This window comes from Neofelis nebulosa, chromosome 13 (genome assembly GCF_028018385.1).
Source record: "Neofelis nebulosa isolate mNeoNeb1 chromosome 13, mNeoNeb1.pri, whole genome shotgun sequence".
NCBI lineage: Eukaryota > Metazoa > Chordata > Mammalia > Carnivora > Felidae > Neofelis > Neofelis nebulosa.
In genome coordinates, this window is record NC_080794.1 from 24,361,800 (window position 1) to 24,382,925 (window position 21,126).

Consider the following 21,126-nt stretch of genomic DNA (forward strand, 5'->3'; position numbering starts at 1 on the left):
GTCACTGATTTCTGTAATTCTCAGATCATGCTCTTTTGCCTTAGTTTCCCTCTTTTTTCTGCTGCATTATTCTCCATAATTTTGTCTTCTATATCATTTTTTCTCTGCTTTGCTTTACCCATCCTTACTGCCATGGCATCCATTCAAGATTCCATCTCAGTTATAGCATTTTAAATTTCATCATGACTCGATTTGCCTTCTTTTATCTCTGTAGAAAAGGATTCTATGCTTTTTTCAACCCCAGCTAGTATTCTTAATACTATGGTTCTAAATTCTAGTTTAGACAACTTGCTTATATCTGTGTTAAGCCTCTGGCTGTCATTTTTTCCTGTTCTTTCTTTTGGGGTGAATTTCTTCATTTTGTCATTTTGGAGAAAGAAAGAATAAAAATTTTAAATTTAAAAATTAAAAAAAAAACAAAAATTACATAAAGGAAGCTAAATCCTAGGTGTTTTTGGTCTGCTTGTTGAAAGAAGTTTGGTAGAATAGAGAAAAAAGGTAAAAAAAAAAAGTTTAAAAATTAAAAAAAAGTATACAATAAAATAAAGTGAAATGAGGTGAAATAGAATTTTAAAAATTTAGGGAAAAAAACATAGTTAAAACAATAACTTTTTTAATGAAAGGAAGATAAAAATAATGTTTTTTTTTTCTGTAGCCAAGAAAAAGAATGGAAAGGAGAAAAAGGTGGACATTTGGGCTCTTTCCATAATTCAGCTATTGTTGAAAGTGCTGCTATAAACATTGAGGTACACGTGCCCCTATGCATCAGCACTCCTGTATCCTTTGGGTAAGTTCCTAGCAGTGCTATTCCTGGGTCATAGGATAGTTCTACTTTTTATTTTTTGAGGAACCTCCACACTGTTTTCCAGAGTGGATGCACCAGTTTGCATTTCCACCAACAGTGCAAGAGGGTTCCCATTTCTCCACATCCTCGCCAGCATCTGTAGTTTCGTGATTTGTTCATCTTAGCCAATCTGACTGGTGTGAGGTGGTATCTCAGTGTGGCTTTGATTTGTATTTTCCTGATGATGAATGACATTGAGCATCTTTTCATGTGTCTGTTGGCCATGTGGATGTCTTCTTTAGAGAAGTGTCTATTCATATCTTCTGCCCATTTCTTCACTGGATTATTTGTTTTTCGGGCACTGAGTTTGGTTAAGTTCTTTACAGATTTTGGATACTAGCCCTTTATCCAATATGTCATTTGCAAGCGTCTTTTCCCATTCTGTCAGTTGCCTTTTAGTTTTGTTGATTGCTTCCTTTGCAGGGCAGATTTTGATCTTGAAGAGGTTCCAATAGTTCACTTTTGCTTTTAATTCCCTTGCCTTTGGAGATGTGTTGAGTAAGAAATTGCTGCAGCTGAGATCAAAGAAGTTGTTGCCTGCTTTCTCCTCTAGGGTTTTGATGGCTTTCTGTCTCACATTTAGGTTTTTCATCCATTTTGAGTTTATTTTTGTGTATAGTATAAGAAAGTGGTCCAGTTTCATTCTTTTGCATGGTGCTGTCCAATTCTCCCAGCACCATTTGCTAAAGAGACTTTTTCCATTGGATGCTCTTTCCCGCTGTGTCAAAGATTAGTTGGCCACACATTTGTGGGTCCAATTCTGGGTTCTCTACTCTATTCCATTGGTATAAAGAAGATGTGGTTTATATATACAATGGAATACTACTTGGCAATGAGAAAGAATGAAATTACGCCATTTGCAGCAACATGGATGGAACTGGAAGGTATTACGATGAGTGAAATAAGTCAGAGAAGGACAGATATGTTTTCACTCATGTGGATCTTGAAAAACTTAATAGAAGACCATGGGGGAAAGGAAGGGCAAAAAAATAAAAGTTACAGAGAGGGAGGAAGGCAAACAACAAGAGATTCTTAATACAGAGAACAACTGAGGGTGGATGGGAGGGGTGGGGGAGAGTGGAAATGGGTGATGGGCATTGAGGAGGGCACTTGTTGGGATGAGCACTGGGTATTTTATGTAAGCTAATTTGACGATAAATTATATTCAAAAGAAAAAGAAAAAGAAAAAAGAAAGGAGAAAAAGAAAAAAAAAATTAAACAAAAGCAAAAAAAACCCCTGAACAGATGAACTAGCAAACAGAATGAAATCCAGATGAAGTTACATCCAGTTTTCCCTACAGCTCAAACTATTAAACACTCTATCATCTGTACACTAGCCAGGCAGAGAGACTTGTGGTGGTCCTTTGGGCCTTGTGCTTGGGAGGTACAGTTGGCTGGGGCTTAGTGTAATGACTCCATTTTCCACTAGGTGGCACTGCTTACCTTACTGGGATGTATCGGTGTGGCGTGTGTTGGCGCATATGAGCATGAGTAGAAGTGGCGTCACCCAGCTTCCTAGTTTCTAGAGGGCACAGGAACCCTGCCCTCTCACCAAACCGCAATCAAGCAACCCTCCTTTGTCTCTGGCTTCCGTCCACTCCCCACTTCTACACTGTCTGTATCTAAGCCATTCAGCCTTCCAGGCAGCACCCTTCCCCCTGAATCGTATCTCAGATGGGGCGGAGTTTCCAAACCCCTTGGTTCCGTGAATTCTGTGGCTTGGTCCTGCTCCGACCCTCTGGAGTAGGGTCTTGATGAGTAATGGTTGGGTGCCAGCTTGTCCTGAGAATGTTCATATGATTATGTAGCAGCAGAGGTTCAGAGATTATAGCAAATCACAACACATAGCTGGCACCAGGTTTCACTGCACTCCGTGATCTTTGTTCCAATACCAGCAAATGTGGCTATTCTCCAGGGCCCACTGGGACCTTTGCCTGTAGGGAGGCTGTATGGTCTCTACCAAAGGCACTCGAAGCAGGGGAACCCTTCTCCCCATGTGGCCCACAGACCCCCTGTACCTCATTGCCTACTCCTAGGACTCGCCCTTCTTCCCCATCAGTGCACCACCAAGTATTGAGCTCCAGAATTTCCAGCTCTGTGCTCCCCTATTTATAGAGTCCTAATGGTATTGGAACCGTCTCCTTTCTCACCATCAATGTTTTTGGGGAACAGATCTCTTGTTCAGTCCCTTGTCTGTGTATCCACTCTCTCTTTCTCTTCAGCTTTTAGGGGGAGTGCTTTTCCTGTACTCTCCTGATGTGCCATACTCTATCCCCCTTTCTCTGTCCTCTCTCCACAAAAAACAGCTCCCTGCCCTCCATGGCTTCTCTCTCCCTCAGTTCACCTCTCCACACCATCTCTCTGCCTAGTTCTATGGCTCAAGTTATACAGATTGTTGTGTTAATCCTCAGATCAATTTCCTAGGTATGGTGCTGATCTAGCTGCACTTCAGTGACCAGAGAAGCTGAGAACTTCCATGCTACTCTACCATCTTGGCCCCTCCCAAAGTACTCACCTAAATCACTTACAGTCTTGAACTACATGTTTTAAAGAAATTTCACATATATTTCTATAAATTGTATTTTAATTAATTTTGGCTAATAAATGTAATAAATCCCTGTAACTATATAGCACTTGTTTTCAGTCAGTACACAACTGGGAAATTAAACAAGAATATATAGAACAGTTAACTGGTAAGGTCACTATTTCAAAAACCAGTAAGTCCCAAAGCAAGTTGCTGATACTAACTTCTCCAGTCTGGTAGTTTAAGATAATATACACCCTACATACCTATATACGGTATGTTCCAGTCACCTTACATAAACTTGTTTCACAATATGCTTACTTCATCGTTTTCTACCTGTTACTTTCCCCTATTGTTAGTTCAAAATACAGGTATCCCCAGCTTTTCAAAAGCTTGTGTTATGCCACTTTACTTTTACAAAAGAACTACAATAATACCTGTTTTTGCTAACCAAAAGAGATCCTAAGAGGATTTTCACCTCTATGGGAAAAAAGGGGAAATTGTGTGCAGTCTTTGTTTTGTAGTAAACATTATAGACACAACATGAACACCAGCAGCAAGACTGGCACTGCCAAATTCCATCCCAGAGAACTGCTCTCAGCATTCTAGCATTAAGCCACCATAACTCTGAATTGTCTGTGAGCATCTGTGCTTTATCTTGATTTATTTTATGCATCCATTAGCAAGATGTGGCCTAAAGTATCAGAAAAGCTTAAAAGAGGTTATTGTTTGGGTCTGGGAACACTCAAAAAAATTTCCATACAAATTAATGGTAAGTGCGTTTTCACTTTACACCATTTTCAGATTACAAAAGGTTTTACATGAACATCTATCTACTTTCAGATAGCAGGGGAAACCTGTACCACCTATTTCAAAGTCACTCTATAGCCCTCCTCTCTTGACCCCCTTGCAATTACAGGCTCTACTCTGTTTCTGCCTTTTTTGTAACACATATTCCAATAAATCTTGTTATTAAATCAATGATGAGTCTTATCATCTATACCATCTTGGGATCAAGGAAATATAGTATAAGTACTGAAAGTCATTAAGAATTCCTAAATCAGCACAGAAAACTGGCAAGTTATTCAACCCACCAAACCTCTTCTACCACTGGTTGAACACAACAGAAAAATATTTAAATATATTTTAAATATTTGGTATATTTGATATATAGTAAAACCCTGGATAGCAAATAACTTGTTCTGCTAGTGTTCTGCAAGATAAACATTTCTAATAAATTTTAACGTGATAAACAAGCGATGTCTTGCAATATGAGCAGTATGTGATGCCAAACGTCACATCACAAGTGAGGCAATCGCTCTCGCTCTCTCTCTCTCTCTCGCTGTGGGATCATGGGTGATCATCTCCCATGCTCGGATGCTCAGTCTCAGGCCACGGTGTTTGGCAGAAACCAGTGATTTTTCAGAATGTTGGAAGGTGCCCACATCTGGTGCTAGTGTATTTTTTGTCACTTGAAAGCACCTATGGACAGTCCTTTGCTTTCCCATATAACAGTAAGCTTAGGAATGCTTTACTTCATTCTAGGTCAGGCTGCCTGCAGATATCAACCCTTTCCTCTGCTGTTTTATTGCCAGTTACATTAAATACAGTATACGACAAGAGTTTATTAATATTGTACTTAGTCAACACCTGTGCGAGCATATACAGTGGCCCCCATGCAGAAAAAGGTTGAAAAGAAAGGCAGTGAGAAGGAGAGCATTACGATGGAAGTTAACAAGGAAATCATTGAGAAGTAGGAATGAGGTATGTGAGTGAGTGGCTGAAACTGCAAGAGTTTATAAGAAGTTTACATCTGCATCTTGTCTGCACAGGAGGAGGAGAAAAAGGTGGAATCCCTCACTTCACATAAGGTTAAGGGAGATCTGTAAAATGGGGGAAACAATGCAAAATTTTGTAGAAAAGCACCACCCGAATGAGGCTGTAAGCGTGCGAGTGATGAATCTGTTTAACAACAATGCACTGTCACATTTCTGCAAAATCTTCAAAAGGAGGCAACAGCCAAGTGTCATTGGTTAGTTTCCTTTTTAAAGTTGCGCAAAAAGAAAAAGATTCCATTGAGCCAATAGATGGCAGTGATTCCGTTAGTGAGAGTAAAAGTCCTACACAATAACCCTCTCTCGTCTCCCTCACAGCAGCCACGAAGGTTTTCAAAGGTAAGTGCAGGTTAACTTGTTTATTTTTCTTTATATTTTGTATTTTCTTTATTATTTTGTATTATGTTGTAGTATTATAATCATTTTTCTATGAACATTTTTTGGGTTGTGGAACAAATCATCTGAGTTTCCATTATTTCTAAATTCGCTCTGATTTACAAGTGCTTTGGATTACAAGCATGTTTCTGGAATGATTTACACTCGCAAACCAAGGTTTTACTGAATTTGGTAAACTTCAGTATAGTTTAGTGATATTAAAGGAATTTTTTGTTCAAAGGCATGATTTTCCTGGAGGGGAAATTTTTTTTTTTTAAGTTTACTTATTTATTTTGAGAGACACAGAGACAGCCCAACGCAGGGCTCAAACTCACCAAACCATGACATCATGACCTGAGCTGAAACCAAGAGTGGGACGCTTAACTGACTGAGCCACCCAGGTACCCCATAGAGGGAAATTTTTAAACTTTAGAATATCAATTCTAAAATTATCCAACTCTAACCTTATTAGTCTACAAACATATTGTGACTAAAAAGTTCAATGAATTTACCACCTTCCAAAGAAATAAACTATTTGAAAATTTTAACCCAAGCATTACTTTTATTAAAATTCAATGTTTATCTCCTAATTTTAATAACCTAGATTTGTATAACTTACCTATATTCACATCATTTTCATTTATCTCATACTTCAATCATACACTTTCTCAGATTACTAAACAATATATTAAATACTATATAAAGGGAGTTCTAAGAACAAAAATAACAGGAATTCAAATTGATCTACAAATCCAATACGATCCCTACCAAAATCCAAACCAGCACGTTTTTGCAGGACTGATGATTACAACTTCATCCTAAAATTCACGTGTAAATTTAAGGAGGACCCAGAATTAGTCAAAACAATCTTGAAAAAAGAAGAACAAAATCAGAGCTGTCACAACTTCTGATTTCAAAACTTAAGGCTACATTAACAGTGTGGTTCTGAAAAAATATCTGTGAATCATGTATTTGATAAGGGATTAATATCCAAACTATATAAAGCACTCATACAATTTAATACAGAAAATCTAATTAAAATATGGGCAGTGGGACTGAATAGACATTATTCCAAAGAAAACATCTAAGCAGCCAAGAGGAACATCAAAAGGTGCTCAAGGTCACTAATCTCAGGGAAATGCAAATCAAAACCACAATGAGATACTGTGTTAGAATATCTCACACCTGTTAGAATGGCTATCATTCAAAAAGATAAGAGATAACAAACAAGGATTGGCCAGAATATGGAAAAAAGGGAAATACACTTAGCATCTTAGCATCAAACTGCCAGAGGTTTGAAGTATATAGGTCAAATGGTAGGAATATAAATTGAGTATAGTGAGTATGGAAAACAGTATGGAGATTCTGCAAAAAATCAAAAAACAGAACTATCATATGGTCTAGCAATTCTACTTCTGGGTATATATTCAAGGAAATGAAAACATCGTAGAGATATTCACATTCCAATGTACACTGCAGCATTATTCACAATAGTCAAAATACGGAAGCCAAAATGTCCATCAAAGGATGAATGAATAAAGTTATGGTGTATATATATACATATATATAAAATGGAATTATTTATTCATGAGAATAGAGAAAATCCTGCAATTTGCAATAACTAGGATGCATCTTATTGGCATCATGCTACATAAAATTAGCCAGACAAAGAAAGACAAGTACTTCATGGCATCACTCATATGAGTAATCTCAAAAAAATAAATAAAACTCATAGAAACAGAGTAGAAAAGCAGTTGCCAAGGGCTGTGAGGTGCGGGAAATAGGATAACGTGGTTAAAAAGTTACAAACTATCAGCTATAAAATGAATAAAGTCTGAGGATCTAATGTAAAACATGGTGACTATAGTTGATAACACTGTATTGCACAATAGAATTGAAATCTGCTAAGAGGGTAGAACTTAAATGTTCTCTCAGACACAAATAAATGATAAACACATGAGGTGATTGATGTGTTAATTAACTAGCTGGGGGATATTCTTTCAAATGTATATCAAATCACCATGAGGTACACTTTAATTACCTTAAAATTTTAAAGGTCAATTATACCTCAATAAAGTTTAAATTAAAAACAAAAAAGACAGTATGATACTAGCATAAAGATAGGTAATATGGATCAAGAAAACAGAACTGAGAGTCCAGAAATAAATTCTCACATTTATAGTCAACTTATTTTGAATAAGAGTGTCAAGACCATTCAATGTGGGAAAGAATGGTCTTTTCAACAAATGGTGCTGCAACCACTAGATATCCATATGCAAATTTGTTCCCTTCCTCAAACCACACCCCCAAAATCAAAATGAATCACAGATCTCAATGTAAGAACTAAAACTATAAAACGTTTTGAAGACAAATAGGAGTAAATCTTCAAGACTTTAGGTTAGGCAATGATTTCTTAGCTATAACACCAAAAGCATAAGTAACAAAAGAAAAAAATAGATTTCAAAATGAAAACTTTTGTGCTTCAAAGGAACTGTCAAGAAAGTTAAAAAGGGGAGGGGAGGGAGAAAATACCTGCAAATCATGTATCAGGGATTTGTATAAAACTCATTAGTAAAAAGAAATAAAATATCTGCAAATCATATATCAGGGATTTGTATAAAACATTAGTAAAAAGAAATATGGGGGTGCCTGGGTGGCTCAGTCAGTTAAGCGTCCCAACTTTGGCTCGGGTCATGATCTCGCGGTTTGTGAGTTCGAGCCCTGCGTCGGGCTCTGTGCTGACAGCTCAGAGCCTGGAATCTGCTTCAGATTCTGTGTCTCCCTCTCCCTCTGCCCCTCCCCTGCTCACGTTCTGTCTTTCTCCGTCTCTCAATAATAAGTAAACGTTAAAAAAAAAAAAGAAAAAAAATATGACCCAATGGGCAAAGGATCAGAATAGACACTTCTCCAAAGAAGATATACAAATGGTCAGTAAGTGCATGAAAAGAAAAGATACTTAATATCATTAGCCATTAGGGAACTGTAAATCAAAACCACTGGAGCACCTGGGTGGCTCAGTTGGTTAAGCATCGACTTCGGCTCAGGTCATGATCTCGCGGTCCGTGAGTTCGAGCCCCGTGTCAGGCTCTGTACTGTCAGCTCAGAGCCTGGAGCCTGCTTCGGATTCTGTGTCTCTCTCTCTCTCTCCTTCCCCCCCATTCCCCACACTCTGTCTGTCTCAAAAATAAATAAAAAACATTAAAAAAATAAAAAAAAAACATAATGACATACTGCTTCACACCCATTAGGATGGCAGTGGTTTAAAAAAAAAAAGACAATTAACAAGGGTTGGACAAGGATGTGGAGAAACTGGAACGCTAATACAACACTGGTAGGAATGTAAAATGGTGCAGTAACTGGAAAAAGACTTTGGCAGTTTCTTAAAAAGTTAAACAAACTTAACCACAGGAGCTGCTAATTTCAAACTTAGAAATCTACACAAAATAAGAACATATGCACATGTAAAAACCTGTACATTCATGTTCATAATAGCATTATTGATAATAGCCAAAAAATGGAAACTCAATGCCTATCAATAAATGGATAAAGAAAATGTGGCATATATATACAATGAAACATTACTTAGCAAAAAAAAGGAATACAGGGGCGCCTGGGTGGCGCAGTCGGTTAAGCGTCCGACTTCAGCCAGGTCACGATCTCACGGTCTGTGAGTTCGAGCCCCGCGTCAGGCTCTGGGCTGATGGCTCAGAGCCTGGAGCCTGTTTCCGATTCTGTGTCTCCCTCTCTCTCTCTGCCCCTCCCCCGTTCATGCTCTGTCTCTCTCTGTCCCAAAAAATAAAATAAACGTTGAAAAAAAAAAAAAAAAAAAAGGAATACAATTCTGATATATGGATGCACTTTGAAAACATTAAGTGGAAAGAATCCAGTCACCATAGACCATCCAGTGTATCACACAGTTTCATTTATATGAAATGTCCAGAAGAGGCAAATCTATAGGACAGAAAGTAGATCAGAGTTGCCTAACGCTAGGGGGCATTGAAAGACTGGAAGAAAATGAGGGGTGACTATAGGTATGGCATTTCTTTCCGGGGTGATGAAAATATTCTAAAGTTGAACATGGTGATGGTTGCCCAACTCTATAAATATACTAAAACCAATGAACCATATATTTTAAGTGAGTGAATTGAGTGATGTATAAATTATATCTCAATAAAGATTTTATTAAAAAGATACAAACACAGGGAGCCTGGGTAGCTCAGTCGGTTAAGTGTCCGACTTCAGCTCAGGTCATGACCACATGGTTCAATGAGTTAGAACCCCGTGTCAGGCTCTGTTACTGACAGCTCAGGGCCTGGAGCCTACTTCAGATTCTGTGTCTTCCTCTCTCTCTGACCCTCCCCTGCTCTCACTCTGTCTGTCTCTCTGTCTCTGTCTCTCAAAATAAAACATTAAAAAAAAAGAGAGAGATGGGAATGCAAGCTGGTGCAGCCACTCTGGAAAACAGTATAGAGGTTCCTCAAAAAACTAAAAATAGAACTACCCTACGACCCAGCAATTGCACTACTAGGCATTTATCCACAGGATACAGGTGTGCTGTTTTGAAGGGACACATGCACCCCCATGTTTATAGCAGCACTATCAACAATAGCCAAAATATGGAAAGAGCCCAAATGTCCATCAATGGATGAATGGATAAAGAAGATGTGGTATATATGTACAATGGAGTATTACTTGGCAATCAAAAAGAATGAAATCTTGCCATTTGCAACTATGTGGATGGAACTGGAGGGTATTATGCTAAGTGAAATTAGTCAGAGAAAGACAAAAATCATATGACTTCACTCATATGAGGACTTTAAAAAAACAGATGAACATAAGGGAAGGGAAACAAAAATAATATAAAAACAGGGAGGGGGACAAAACAAAAGAGACTCATAAATATGGAGAACAAACTGAGGGTTACTGGAGGGGATGTGGGGGGGGGATGGGCTAAATGGGTAAGAGGCATTAAGGAATCTACTCCTGAAATCACTGTTGCACTATATGCTAACTAATTTGGATGTAACTTTTTAAAAAAATAAAATAAAATTTAAAAAAAAAAGAGAGAGAGATACAAAAAGAAGAACCTCTATTTGTCTGGAGAAGCCACATATCCCAAGAATGCCAAATCATGCAATGCCTTATTTATCCTGTATACGTACCCTAAAGGTAATGGAAACCCACTAAAGAGTTTTTAAATAGGGACATGTGATAAATAGACCTTTTGCAATGTTTGATGAACAGACTGGAAGAGAGCAAAATTGAACTTGAGATATCAGTTAAGAGACTAGAGTCTGAGAAGAGATAACTGGACTCAAGAGGTGTTTGGGAACTAAGATCAATAGGAATGATGGATGGTTCTAAAATGTGACAGTACTACAAGCTTTCTCCTTTGTAAAACTTTGTATGGTGATGCCTTTATTGGGATAGGGAATAACAGATGTTACTATTTATGTGGTTGTAGTTTGTAAGAGGGATGTGTGTCTGTTTTTTATGTATTCATTCTAGATGTCTTTACATTATCCCAGTATCTAGCTATACAGATTAGGAGAGCAAAGAAAAACCAGAGGCAGAAGATATATATTTGGGTGTTATCAGTATAAGTGAAAAATGAATCGGTAAGAACAAAGACACTGCTTAGGAAGAAACAGAAAAAAGGAGGCAGTAAAATGGAACTGAACAAAATACCTCAATATTTAAAGAATAAATAAAAAGAAATGAGTTGGACAAGAAGACTACAAAGTGGTCTTAGGAAAAAGCCAGGAGACTACGTAGTGTCATGAACACTAAGAGGACAGTTTCAAGAAGGACTTAGCACTGAAAGCTGCTTTTCAAAGCGAAGTAAAGTGAGTAGAGGGAGGGAGCCAAAACATAAGAGACTCTTACAAACTGAGAACAAACTGAGGGTTGATGGGGGTGGGAAGGAAGGGTGCTTAGGTGATGGGTATTGAGGAGGGCACCTGTTGGGATGAGCACTGGGTGTTGTATGGAAACCAATTTGACAATAAATTTCATATTTAAGAAAAAAAAAAGAATGCCATTTGAATCTATTAACAATGGAGATGTCTTCAGGGATCTTAGGGACGTGCAAATCTGGAGGCAGGATGGAACAGAAGCCAGATTGGAATGAGTTTAAGAATACTAAATGGAAATAACTAGTTCAGTTGTAAAGGGGAGCAAGTCTCTCTGCTGGAGAGCAGAGCACAGTAATTATGGGTTTTGAGGTTTTGTTCCTGAAAAATTTGAGTAATTTGATCATATTTAAAACAAAAGTTAAAGAGTCAATAGAGAAAGACAGAGAGAAGTTGAACATATAAGAAAAACAAGTGAAAATCAACAGTATTTGGTTCCTAAAGAGGTGGAGAGGACTGAGATCCAGAGAACATAGGAAGAGTTATGCTTAGACAGAAGGATGGAAAATTCTTCAACGTGACAGGAATAAAGAGGGAATGAAAGTACTTGCAGGTTAGGTATTTATATCTGTCAGCAGAAAATTAAAGGAAATCCTGTCTGATGGCTTTTATTTATTTATTTTGAAGGCAAAGTCATCAGCTAAAAGTGGGAATGGAAAGTAGGAGAGAAAGGGATTTGACAACAGTGAAGGTTAAAAAGTTGCCCAGTTAGATTCCCATGGGATGTTTATTCCTTGTTTGTTTTAATATTATTCCATTACTCTTTTTTTCTTTACCATATACCCATATTTAATTATAGTTTTCTATTCTAATTTCTTTGGTCTTATTTACAATCAGAATACCAAATTCAACTGTGCTGTTATTACCATCACATTAACAATTCATCTATAATGCTTCCTATTAACTTTCCTGTTTAAAAGTCAAAAGGAAAACCTATATATCATCCTACATGATGATATTAACTTACCTGTTTAAAAGTCAAAAGGAAGACCTATATATCATCTTACATGATGAATTTCAAAACTACCCATTATGCTTATAAAGGTAAGCAATCATTTATCATATATACAAATTTTACCTCCACACATTTAGAAGGCATACCGTTTGCTTAGAGGATTTTATTCCACATCACTTTTTAACTGTGGCATATTATTTACAAAGATAGCCTCAACAATCCTTCCCATTCTTGTATGCACTACCATTTGTATGGCGACTTCTCTATTCCTACAATCAGAAGTGGAGTCTGTTTCTTTTCCCTATCAATACAGGCTGGCCCTGTGATATACTTTGACCTATAAAATTCCATAGACATGACAGTAAATGACTTTCTAATGTAGCTTTCAAGAGCCCTTTTAGCTCTCACTCTTGCATTCTTGGACTGTGATACATGAAGAAGCTCCAGTTAGCCTTCTGGAACATGAGAGATCACAGGGAGAAGGATCCAGCCAACAGTACCATTTCCCAGACATGAGAGTGAGGTTGTTTTAGACTGTCTAGCTCTAGCTGACCCATCAGATGAGCATAGCCATATGTGTCCCTGTGTGAGATCAGCAAATTGACCACCTGAGCCCAATTCAAACTGCCAACCCACAGAATCATGAGCAAATTTAACCATTTTAAATCACAGCTGAAGCAATAGCCTAATTTTTAATTTTCCTTTTCTATTTAAAAAAATATAGAAAAATAACTGAACATATAAACTTAGCACTTTTCTCATGGCAAAATCATAATAATATCACGTTTACTTATGATGCTATTTACTTTGCACCTAAACTTAAGCTTCCTAAAAACAAAATTACCTGAGCGAGTCTTACAGTTCAGCCATTTATTCATTTATTAATTACATACTGTGTGTCGGAATCATTCCAGACACTGATCATATATTAGTGAACAAGAGATAAAAATCTCTACCCTCATTGGGGGAAATATGGACAACCCAAATCCAAAATATATTATCTTCTAATATATAGCTATTATAATAACATCTATAATTTTCAAGGGAAGAACATGTAAAAAGAAATGTTACAAATAATCACTCTTACCCTCATGCCAAGCACCAAGAACCCAATCTCTTCCATTAATGGGTACTTGCTGACCTGTTGCTTAATCTTCTCAGATGAGGCAAAAGGATCATAACTCTTTTGCCCTATCTTTACATCCATTATACAGGGCTTATTAAATTTATGGGTCACATCTTCCAGTTTTAGGTATAAATCTGTTATTAAAGAAAAACTTTAATTAGTAATAGGCAAACATATTACTACTCAAATAACTACCAGGGGAAAACAAAATGAGGAAATCTTAAAACTGAGAAAACAGTTAAAACAAATCCAGAGTCAACAATTATTATCACTCCATCTGGGGAAAAAAAAAACTGACCAACAAATTTATAACAAGTGTAAATATCACTCAGAAACTCTTCAGGAGGTTATTAAACAATATTCATAAGCAAAGGCATGAAATAGATATAAGGACATTAAAAATAACTTATTTTAAAAGCTATTCCAGAAATGTATTCCCCTTTGAGAATACAGTTTATGTCATCTATGCCTCACTAGATCTCTCAGTATTTTAATAATTTTTAAAATTCTTCATTGAAAATTAGTAATAGGAGGGGCACCTGGGTGGCTCAGTCAGTTGAGCGTCTGACTTCAGCTCAGGTCAAGATCTTACAGTTCATGAGTTCTAGCCCCATGTCAGGCTCTTTGCTGATAGTTCTGGGCCTGGAGCCTGCTTCAGATTCTGTGTCTCCCTCTCTCTCTGCCCCTCCCCCAACTCATACTCTGTCTCTCTCTCAAAAATAAACATTAAAAAAATGTTTAATTAGTAATAGGAATAAATCCTTCGCACAGAGTATACAACAGAACTATAGCTTAAGAAAGGTAAGTCAATTTAAAATATGGTCACTGCCAAATACACATTTTAGTCTTAATACTCTAAAAAGGAAAATAAATATCTTGTTTTTTAGAATATAGGCATTCATCAAAAAGTTCATCTGTAAACCACTTTGGCATTCTGCATACATCTTCCCATAGAAAACTATTATAAATGGAGATTCAAGTAAAAGATTATAGAAGTCCCAGTTATTACATACTATAGCTGAACTAATTATAGCTTTAGCCTGAAAGTAGAGATCTAGCTACACTAAAGGAATGGAGGAAAGAAATTCTTCCCCTTTTTATTTGAAAGAATCTTCCCAAAGTTCTGAATGAGATCATAATTTTCACTTATGAACATGAGAAGCATTTCTCCTAAAAACTTTTTCTCAAAAACAGAATTTATCTGCTTTTTAAAAAATGTATATTTATTTATTTTGAGAGAGCAAGTGAGCGAGAGCACAAAGCGGGGCAGGGAAAGAGAGAGAATCCCAAGCAGACTCCATGCTGTCAGTGCAGCATCTGATGCTGGTCTGATCCCACAAACCCTGAGATCATGACCTGAGCCAGATGCTTAACTGACAATGCCACCCAGGCACACCTCTGCTTTTCACCAAAGTGACAAAGTTAGAAAAGGTATGTATTTTCGATTAATTAAATAAAAGGCCACCAGACAAAAAAGACTTCACCCTTTTTTCTTTTACCTTGACCCACCAAGACTAGCATAGTTATTAAATTATAACAAAGAAGACTGCATTGAACCAAAAAGGAGAACAACCCTGACAGGGCTTGAGAAAGTACTAAGCCCCTCAGATTTAAGAGCCATAAATCTTTTCATTGAAAGGATAAAAAATAAAGACATAAATTTTATCCCTTAGTCAAAGGAAGACTGGGGAAAGGTCAGGACTGTGTAGAAGTAGGTTAAGTCAAGCCCAAATATGATAAAAAGCTATAGCGTAAGAGACCAGCACTGGCACACAAGGAGTATGACACATTTTAAAGAAAGCCTCTCACAAACAGACTTGTTCAATAAGAGAAAACAAAAGGTCTGGACACAGACATGGATTGTTGATAGTGAAAGGTAATGGCACAGTGAGACTATCCTGTTCAAGACTGGAACCCACCCAAGCTTCTGTGCTTTAAAAAATAACCACAGTCGGGGCGCGCCTGGGTGGCTAGGTTGGTTGAGCGTCCAACTTCAGCTCAGGTCATGATCTCACGGTCTGTGAGTTCGAGCCCCGCATCGGGCTCTGTGCTGACAGCTCAGAGCCTGGAGCCTGCTTCGAATTCTGTGTCTCCCTCTCTCTCTGCCCCTCCCCTGCTCAAGCTCTTTCTCTCTGTCAAAAATAAATAAACATTAAAAAAAAAAACAAAAAAAAAAACCATAGGATGGGGTGAGAAGATGGGGGAAAAAAGCACAGAACAGGCCCCTTCTGATTCTCTCCTCCCATCTCCAGCTACCTTGAGAGAAAGTACACAGATCCATCCCTCTTTCCGTAGCTGTGTAAAAATTTTAGCAACAAGGTTTATATTTCAAATATAATACTTACATTGCTTTTAATACATTAAGCATAAAAAATTCCTATAGCAAGTTTTCTACTGCTGGAATATATTTCCAACCCTCTAAGAAAGAGGCAGAAAATTCCCAGTGTCAAAAGAGAAAAAAATAGACATATGAAATATTGTGGAAAAATTGAAAGACCTGTATTAACTAAATAGTAAAGATGAGATAATTAGTTCCTTTAAAGGAAAGACAAGGCAGAACACATTTAGGGAGCTGAAGAAAAACTTATTTAGACCCCTTACTGAATATTATTGATTGTATAAATTATGAGAATACAGATTCCAAGTTTCATCAAATTCTTCCCTGCCATATCTAGAAAATCTACTAGGTATTGATTACCATCTTCATTTCTGAACCTCTCAAAAAGGGGAAAAGGCCACATAAGGAACCCCTGGCCAACTATGAAGCCATATGGAAAATCAGAGAAGGCCTTACTTCTGCCTTCCACTTCAATCATCAGTCATTTCCAAGACCAAAATAAGCTGAAAGTAGAATTATAAGCAGAGATTTTGAGCCTCCAAATTTGATTTAAGTGTAAAGGAGAGAACAGACATGTATGCCAACTTATTTCAGTCCACGCTTCCTAAAATTTGACTAGTAGCTAGATCCAGAAACCTAATAATCAATAAGGCTGACTGAGATTACAATTGAAAACTCTCAATTTGTTCAAACCTACTTGAAGATACACTTCTCTATTTCCCTAAAGAACTATCAATAAAAGGCTTTTGACAGTACATGTACTAGGCATATGTTTATACACAGATACAAATGTAATTTAATATATATAACTAGTTCAAAATCTTTAAAGATAGTATCAGCAAAAAATGTTTTACCTTTCAAAAAAATCCCATTAGTCATGCTCTAAAATTAACTAATGGTGATGACTGTACAACTCCATAAATATACTAAAAACTACTGAATTGTATAGTTTAAATGGGTGAGTTTTATGGTACATAAATTACGTCTTGATAAAGCTATCATAAAAAATCAAAAGAAAAAAACCTTATCAATCAGCACATTCTTAGGCTTCTCTCAAAGTTACAATAATTTGCTGAGCAAACTGGCAGTACTTTCTACATTTTACTACTTTGGATTGTAAGAACTGTATCAAGTTTTATAAATCTCTACTCTGAGCACCTAAAAAAAAGATGCCCAAAGGGGGAATAAAAGGCCAGTTATTTCATATGTAAAATAAAGTAATGCTAACCACAGTATTCTACTAAAATTTTTAAAATATTTATTAATGTTTGAGAGAGAGCACCCACAATGAGTTGGGGAGGGACAGAGAGAGGGAGAGAGAGAATCCCAAGCAGGCTTCACACCAGCAATGCAGAGCCCAACATGGGGCTCGATCCCATGAACTGTTAAGACCATGACCTAAGCCAAAATCAAGAGTCGGACACTTAACCAACTGAGCTACCCAGGCGCCCCAGTATTCCACTAAAATTTAAGAGAATTTGTTTTCATGACCCTGTTGGCTAAACATGTACAAAAGTTTCCCATTTTATATTAATTTCATTTATAATCAAAAGGATAAAAACGGAAAAATGATTCCATAAACTCTATTAAAATCAAAGCTAAGCACCTGCATGGTGCAGCAGTTCTCATCTAACTGCTTCCAGAGGTAAAAAATTGAAAAGGAATAGGAAATTCCCTGAGGCAGTTGTTGCTAGTACTGAGCCACTCTGTACATATACACTTTTTATTCCTGTTCTTTTACTCCTTTTATTTGCATTTTCTCCTCTCTTCTTTCATTTTCCCTACTTCATCTTCTCATCTCAGTAGCACCAAATTTCCATTTATATTCAAATAAGAATACAGAGTTTTCAAAGCATTCTCACATAACATGCATCTTCTCAACTCTCTGTGGTATTTTCAATTTATAGTAGAAAAAGTAGAGATCAGAAAGGTTAACGAGTTAGCCAAATTTCTATTTAGTTGTTCTTTAATTCACATATTTAGCAGTTTCTTAGTTCTCAAAATTTGGACATAATCAAGGTAGAAACCAAGTGTTTGACTTCAAAGTTACTGCTCTTTCTATAGATGCATAGATGGCCATTTAGTACTGAAGATGAAAAGGCTGTTGATTGTGAGCAAGTCCTTGATTTTTAAATCATATGCTAGTAATCACAAACTATAAAATGTCATTTTTAATTAAAATATTTCTCTCACCCAAATTCTTTCTGTATACCTACTTTTCAAAATAATGATGCCATTTGCTCAGTATTCTACTCCTTCTTAATAATCTTTTTAAACTGAGTATTTACTTTCTAGATGTTGAATCTAGTCCCATCCTCAGCAACCTTTGTTAATCTTTCAATGTCACTTTACTGAAGAGTCATGATTTGCTCAAAATTAAATAGCAATTAGTAGCAAAGTTTAATGGAATCCAGATATCTTACATTACAATGGAAATCTCTATAAAGTAAAGGTGGTCATAAAGATTTGTGAAACAATTTAAGGTGCTGATCTGAATCAGGGATATATGTATGTATAACATATGTATTATATGTATATGAAATATATGTATATTGGACTAAAGACAAGAAAGAAAGAAAAAAAGAAAGGAAGGGAAGGAGTAAGGAACAAAAGAAAAAAAGAAGGGAGAAAGGAAAAAGAAAAGCTAGGCTCACTCTTTTCATATAACTGAAATACAGAATTCCCAGGGAATCATAGATTTACTATTACCTAACTTAGGATACTCACAGGGAGATACCATGATTCCCCTAAAAATGAAACATGGCACACCTAGTAAGTTAGTAGAAGGAAACCCAGTCAAGTTTAAAACTCTTCCTCCATTCATGAACCTTCTTCAATTTTTAGGCAGTCATGTTACTTGTTTAAATAAAATTTGTTCTGTCAAAGGCCTTGAAAAGGCAAACACTGCTTCAAGCATTCACTAAGAAAGAAATGTTGTAACTTTACATAGATCATTTTGTCCTCTAACCATGAAACTTAGCAGTTTTTAAAAGACTGCAATTTAGAACCTAGAGATGGGGATAGGAGATACAGAGACAAAGTCATACAAAGAAAATATTTTTTTTTCCTACTCAAAATGGGAAACTGTCCAATAAATTAGGAAAAAAGAACATCTATAAATTAATATAGTACTAAGTATGTAGATTTTTTTATTCAATTACAACAAATTGGTCATTAATGTTACATACCATTTAAGAAACTGGTTATGAAAAGCAAAAGTATTAAGTTTTCCTTAATGAAGTAGAAAAAATACTAGAAAGAAAAACACACATATATTGTTTGTATAATACTAGGCTTGATTTTATATACAGACTTTTAAAAAGCTACTCTCATGAATTAATACTAAAGGATGGATTCTTAAGAAAAGGTTACCATTTGGTGCAGTTGGAGGTGACCAGATGCCATAATATTTTGGCAAATATTTTCGTAGCTCTAAAAGAACACCATCAGTACAATCAGCAGCATAAACCTGAAATATAGATAAATAAAACATTTGCATGTTGGTTTCTTATAATGCTTTATAATTGCCCTACATATTTCTCAAAAAAAAAACAATACTGTTGAATCATAATTTATCTGGTATGAGTTTCAGCTGGAAATACATTTGGAAGCAAAAAAAGATTACTGTGTATCTCCAAGGAAAAACTGCATATTGTTTACAGCACATTCTTCTTCATCTAATTCTAGCTTTTCACTGTCCTTGAACTATTTTACAACTAAGTAAAATGTAGATAAAGCTTTACGCAAATACAAAATAATTCCTGTCCACAGAAACATAAATAAATTCTGGCCAGAGGAGGTTCAACTGACTTCCCTCCACCCTCTACCCACCATGGGAGGGGGGAATTCAGTATCCACACATATATACTTATTTTAACTTCCCTTATTCCTTATAAATTTGTTCTTCTTTGGCTTCTCTTCTGAACCAGTTTCAATATCTGCTTGGTTCCCTCATTAAATAATGAGTTCAACAAAATCTTTAACAACTATTTATTTCATGTCTACAAGGGAGTTGTGATTTTACCTTTAAAAAAATTATCCTTTAACTTAATTAAGTCCAATTATTGTGCATTTAATTCCTTGATTTATAACCAATAATAATTCTAGAAAATACTAAAATGTTCCTGTATCCTGGAACTAGATTGTTTGTTTCCTAAAAGATGAGGGAAAGAAACTATTTTTGTTTAAAACACAACTTATAAGACATTTTATCCAACAAACTCTCACAATATGGTCTACCTAATTATCCAAAACCATTAAAGTTTATGGGTGTAAAATGTTTATGAAATCTTAGTATTACAATTCTAATTATATTTGTCAAGCCATATTCATGTCAAGTAGTTACACCTACAAGCCAATTCTACAGAATGAACTCAAGTGTGGCATACACTCACCAAATATCCATGTGATCTACTGAAATGTGAGCAGAAGTGGTATTAGTCACTTCTAGGCCAAGGTAATTAAGAGAAGGGTGTACCTTATCATCTCTCTGTTCCTGGCCTAAGGAACAGAGGGCAGAGTGTTCATGATGACATAACAACAAGATGGAGGAACTAGGTATATCTCTATGTACTTAGTAGTTAAAGAAGTTGATGATATTTTTATTCATGAAAAAGATAAAAGAACTGGAAGAGTAGAGAGATAAACTTTCCCTTTTTACTTTAAATATTTTTTAAAAGTACTAGGCCTGGTATTTACTTCAACACACCGGACTAGATAACCTAAAAAACTTTTCTACTAGAGAGAGGTAGGATAAAATATAACAAATATTTTCTTAAATGCATAGCTGAGCTCCCAAGGAAAGAAAGGAAATTCATAGGGGTCTATATAAGTAAAGAGGAAATCAAAAGCAGTAAGCTAAGAAGTGATGTTTGGGCTTCATAAAGATCCACTCCAAAGACTTCAACCAAAGGATCTCTGAATTTAGGGTCTAGGCATAAAGGTGGACACAGAGGAGGTCAGAGTTACTATCCTAAAACAGGGAGAGTAAATGAAAGTCTAACTACTGAACAGTAAAAACTTTGGCATCTTCTCCCTTCCCCTACCATTGTACTCCAAAAATGCTGGGGGCAATGCTGATATAGAAAAAGATAGAAGCAACAAATAAACAACATCAGGAATAAAAAAGGAGTCATAAGTAGATTATAAAAATATAATCCAACTATATTTTACTATCACATTGACAAAAATTCAAGATATTTAAGAAACTGAATCAGT

At 36.2% G+C, this 21,126-nt stretch overlaps 1 protein-coding gene across 2 annotated transcripts in view; it reads right to left on the bottom strand.

Moving 5' to 3' along the window:
- The window catches only part of IPMK (inositol polyphosphate multikinase), a 64,929-nt gene that overhangs the window by 18,901 nt on the left and 24,902 nt on the right, over positions 1-21,126 (bottom strand). For both annotated transcript variants that reach the window (XM_058696365.1, XM_058696364.1), the window contains exons 3-4: positions 19,282-19,378; positions 13,533-13,705 (exon numbers count right to left, since the gene is read on the bottom strand). In XM_058696365.1, coding sequence (XP_058552348.1) covers positions 13,533-13,705; positions 19,282-19,378 — 270 coding nt within the window. The remainder of the gene's footprint in view (positions 1-13,532; positions 13,706-19,281; positions 19,379-21,126) is intronic.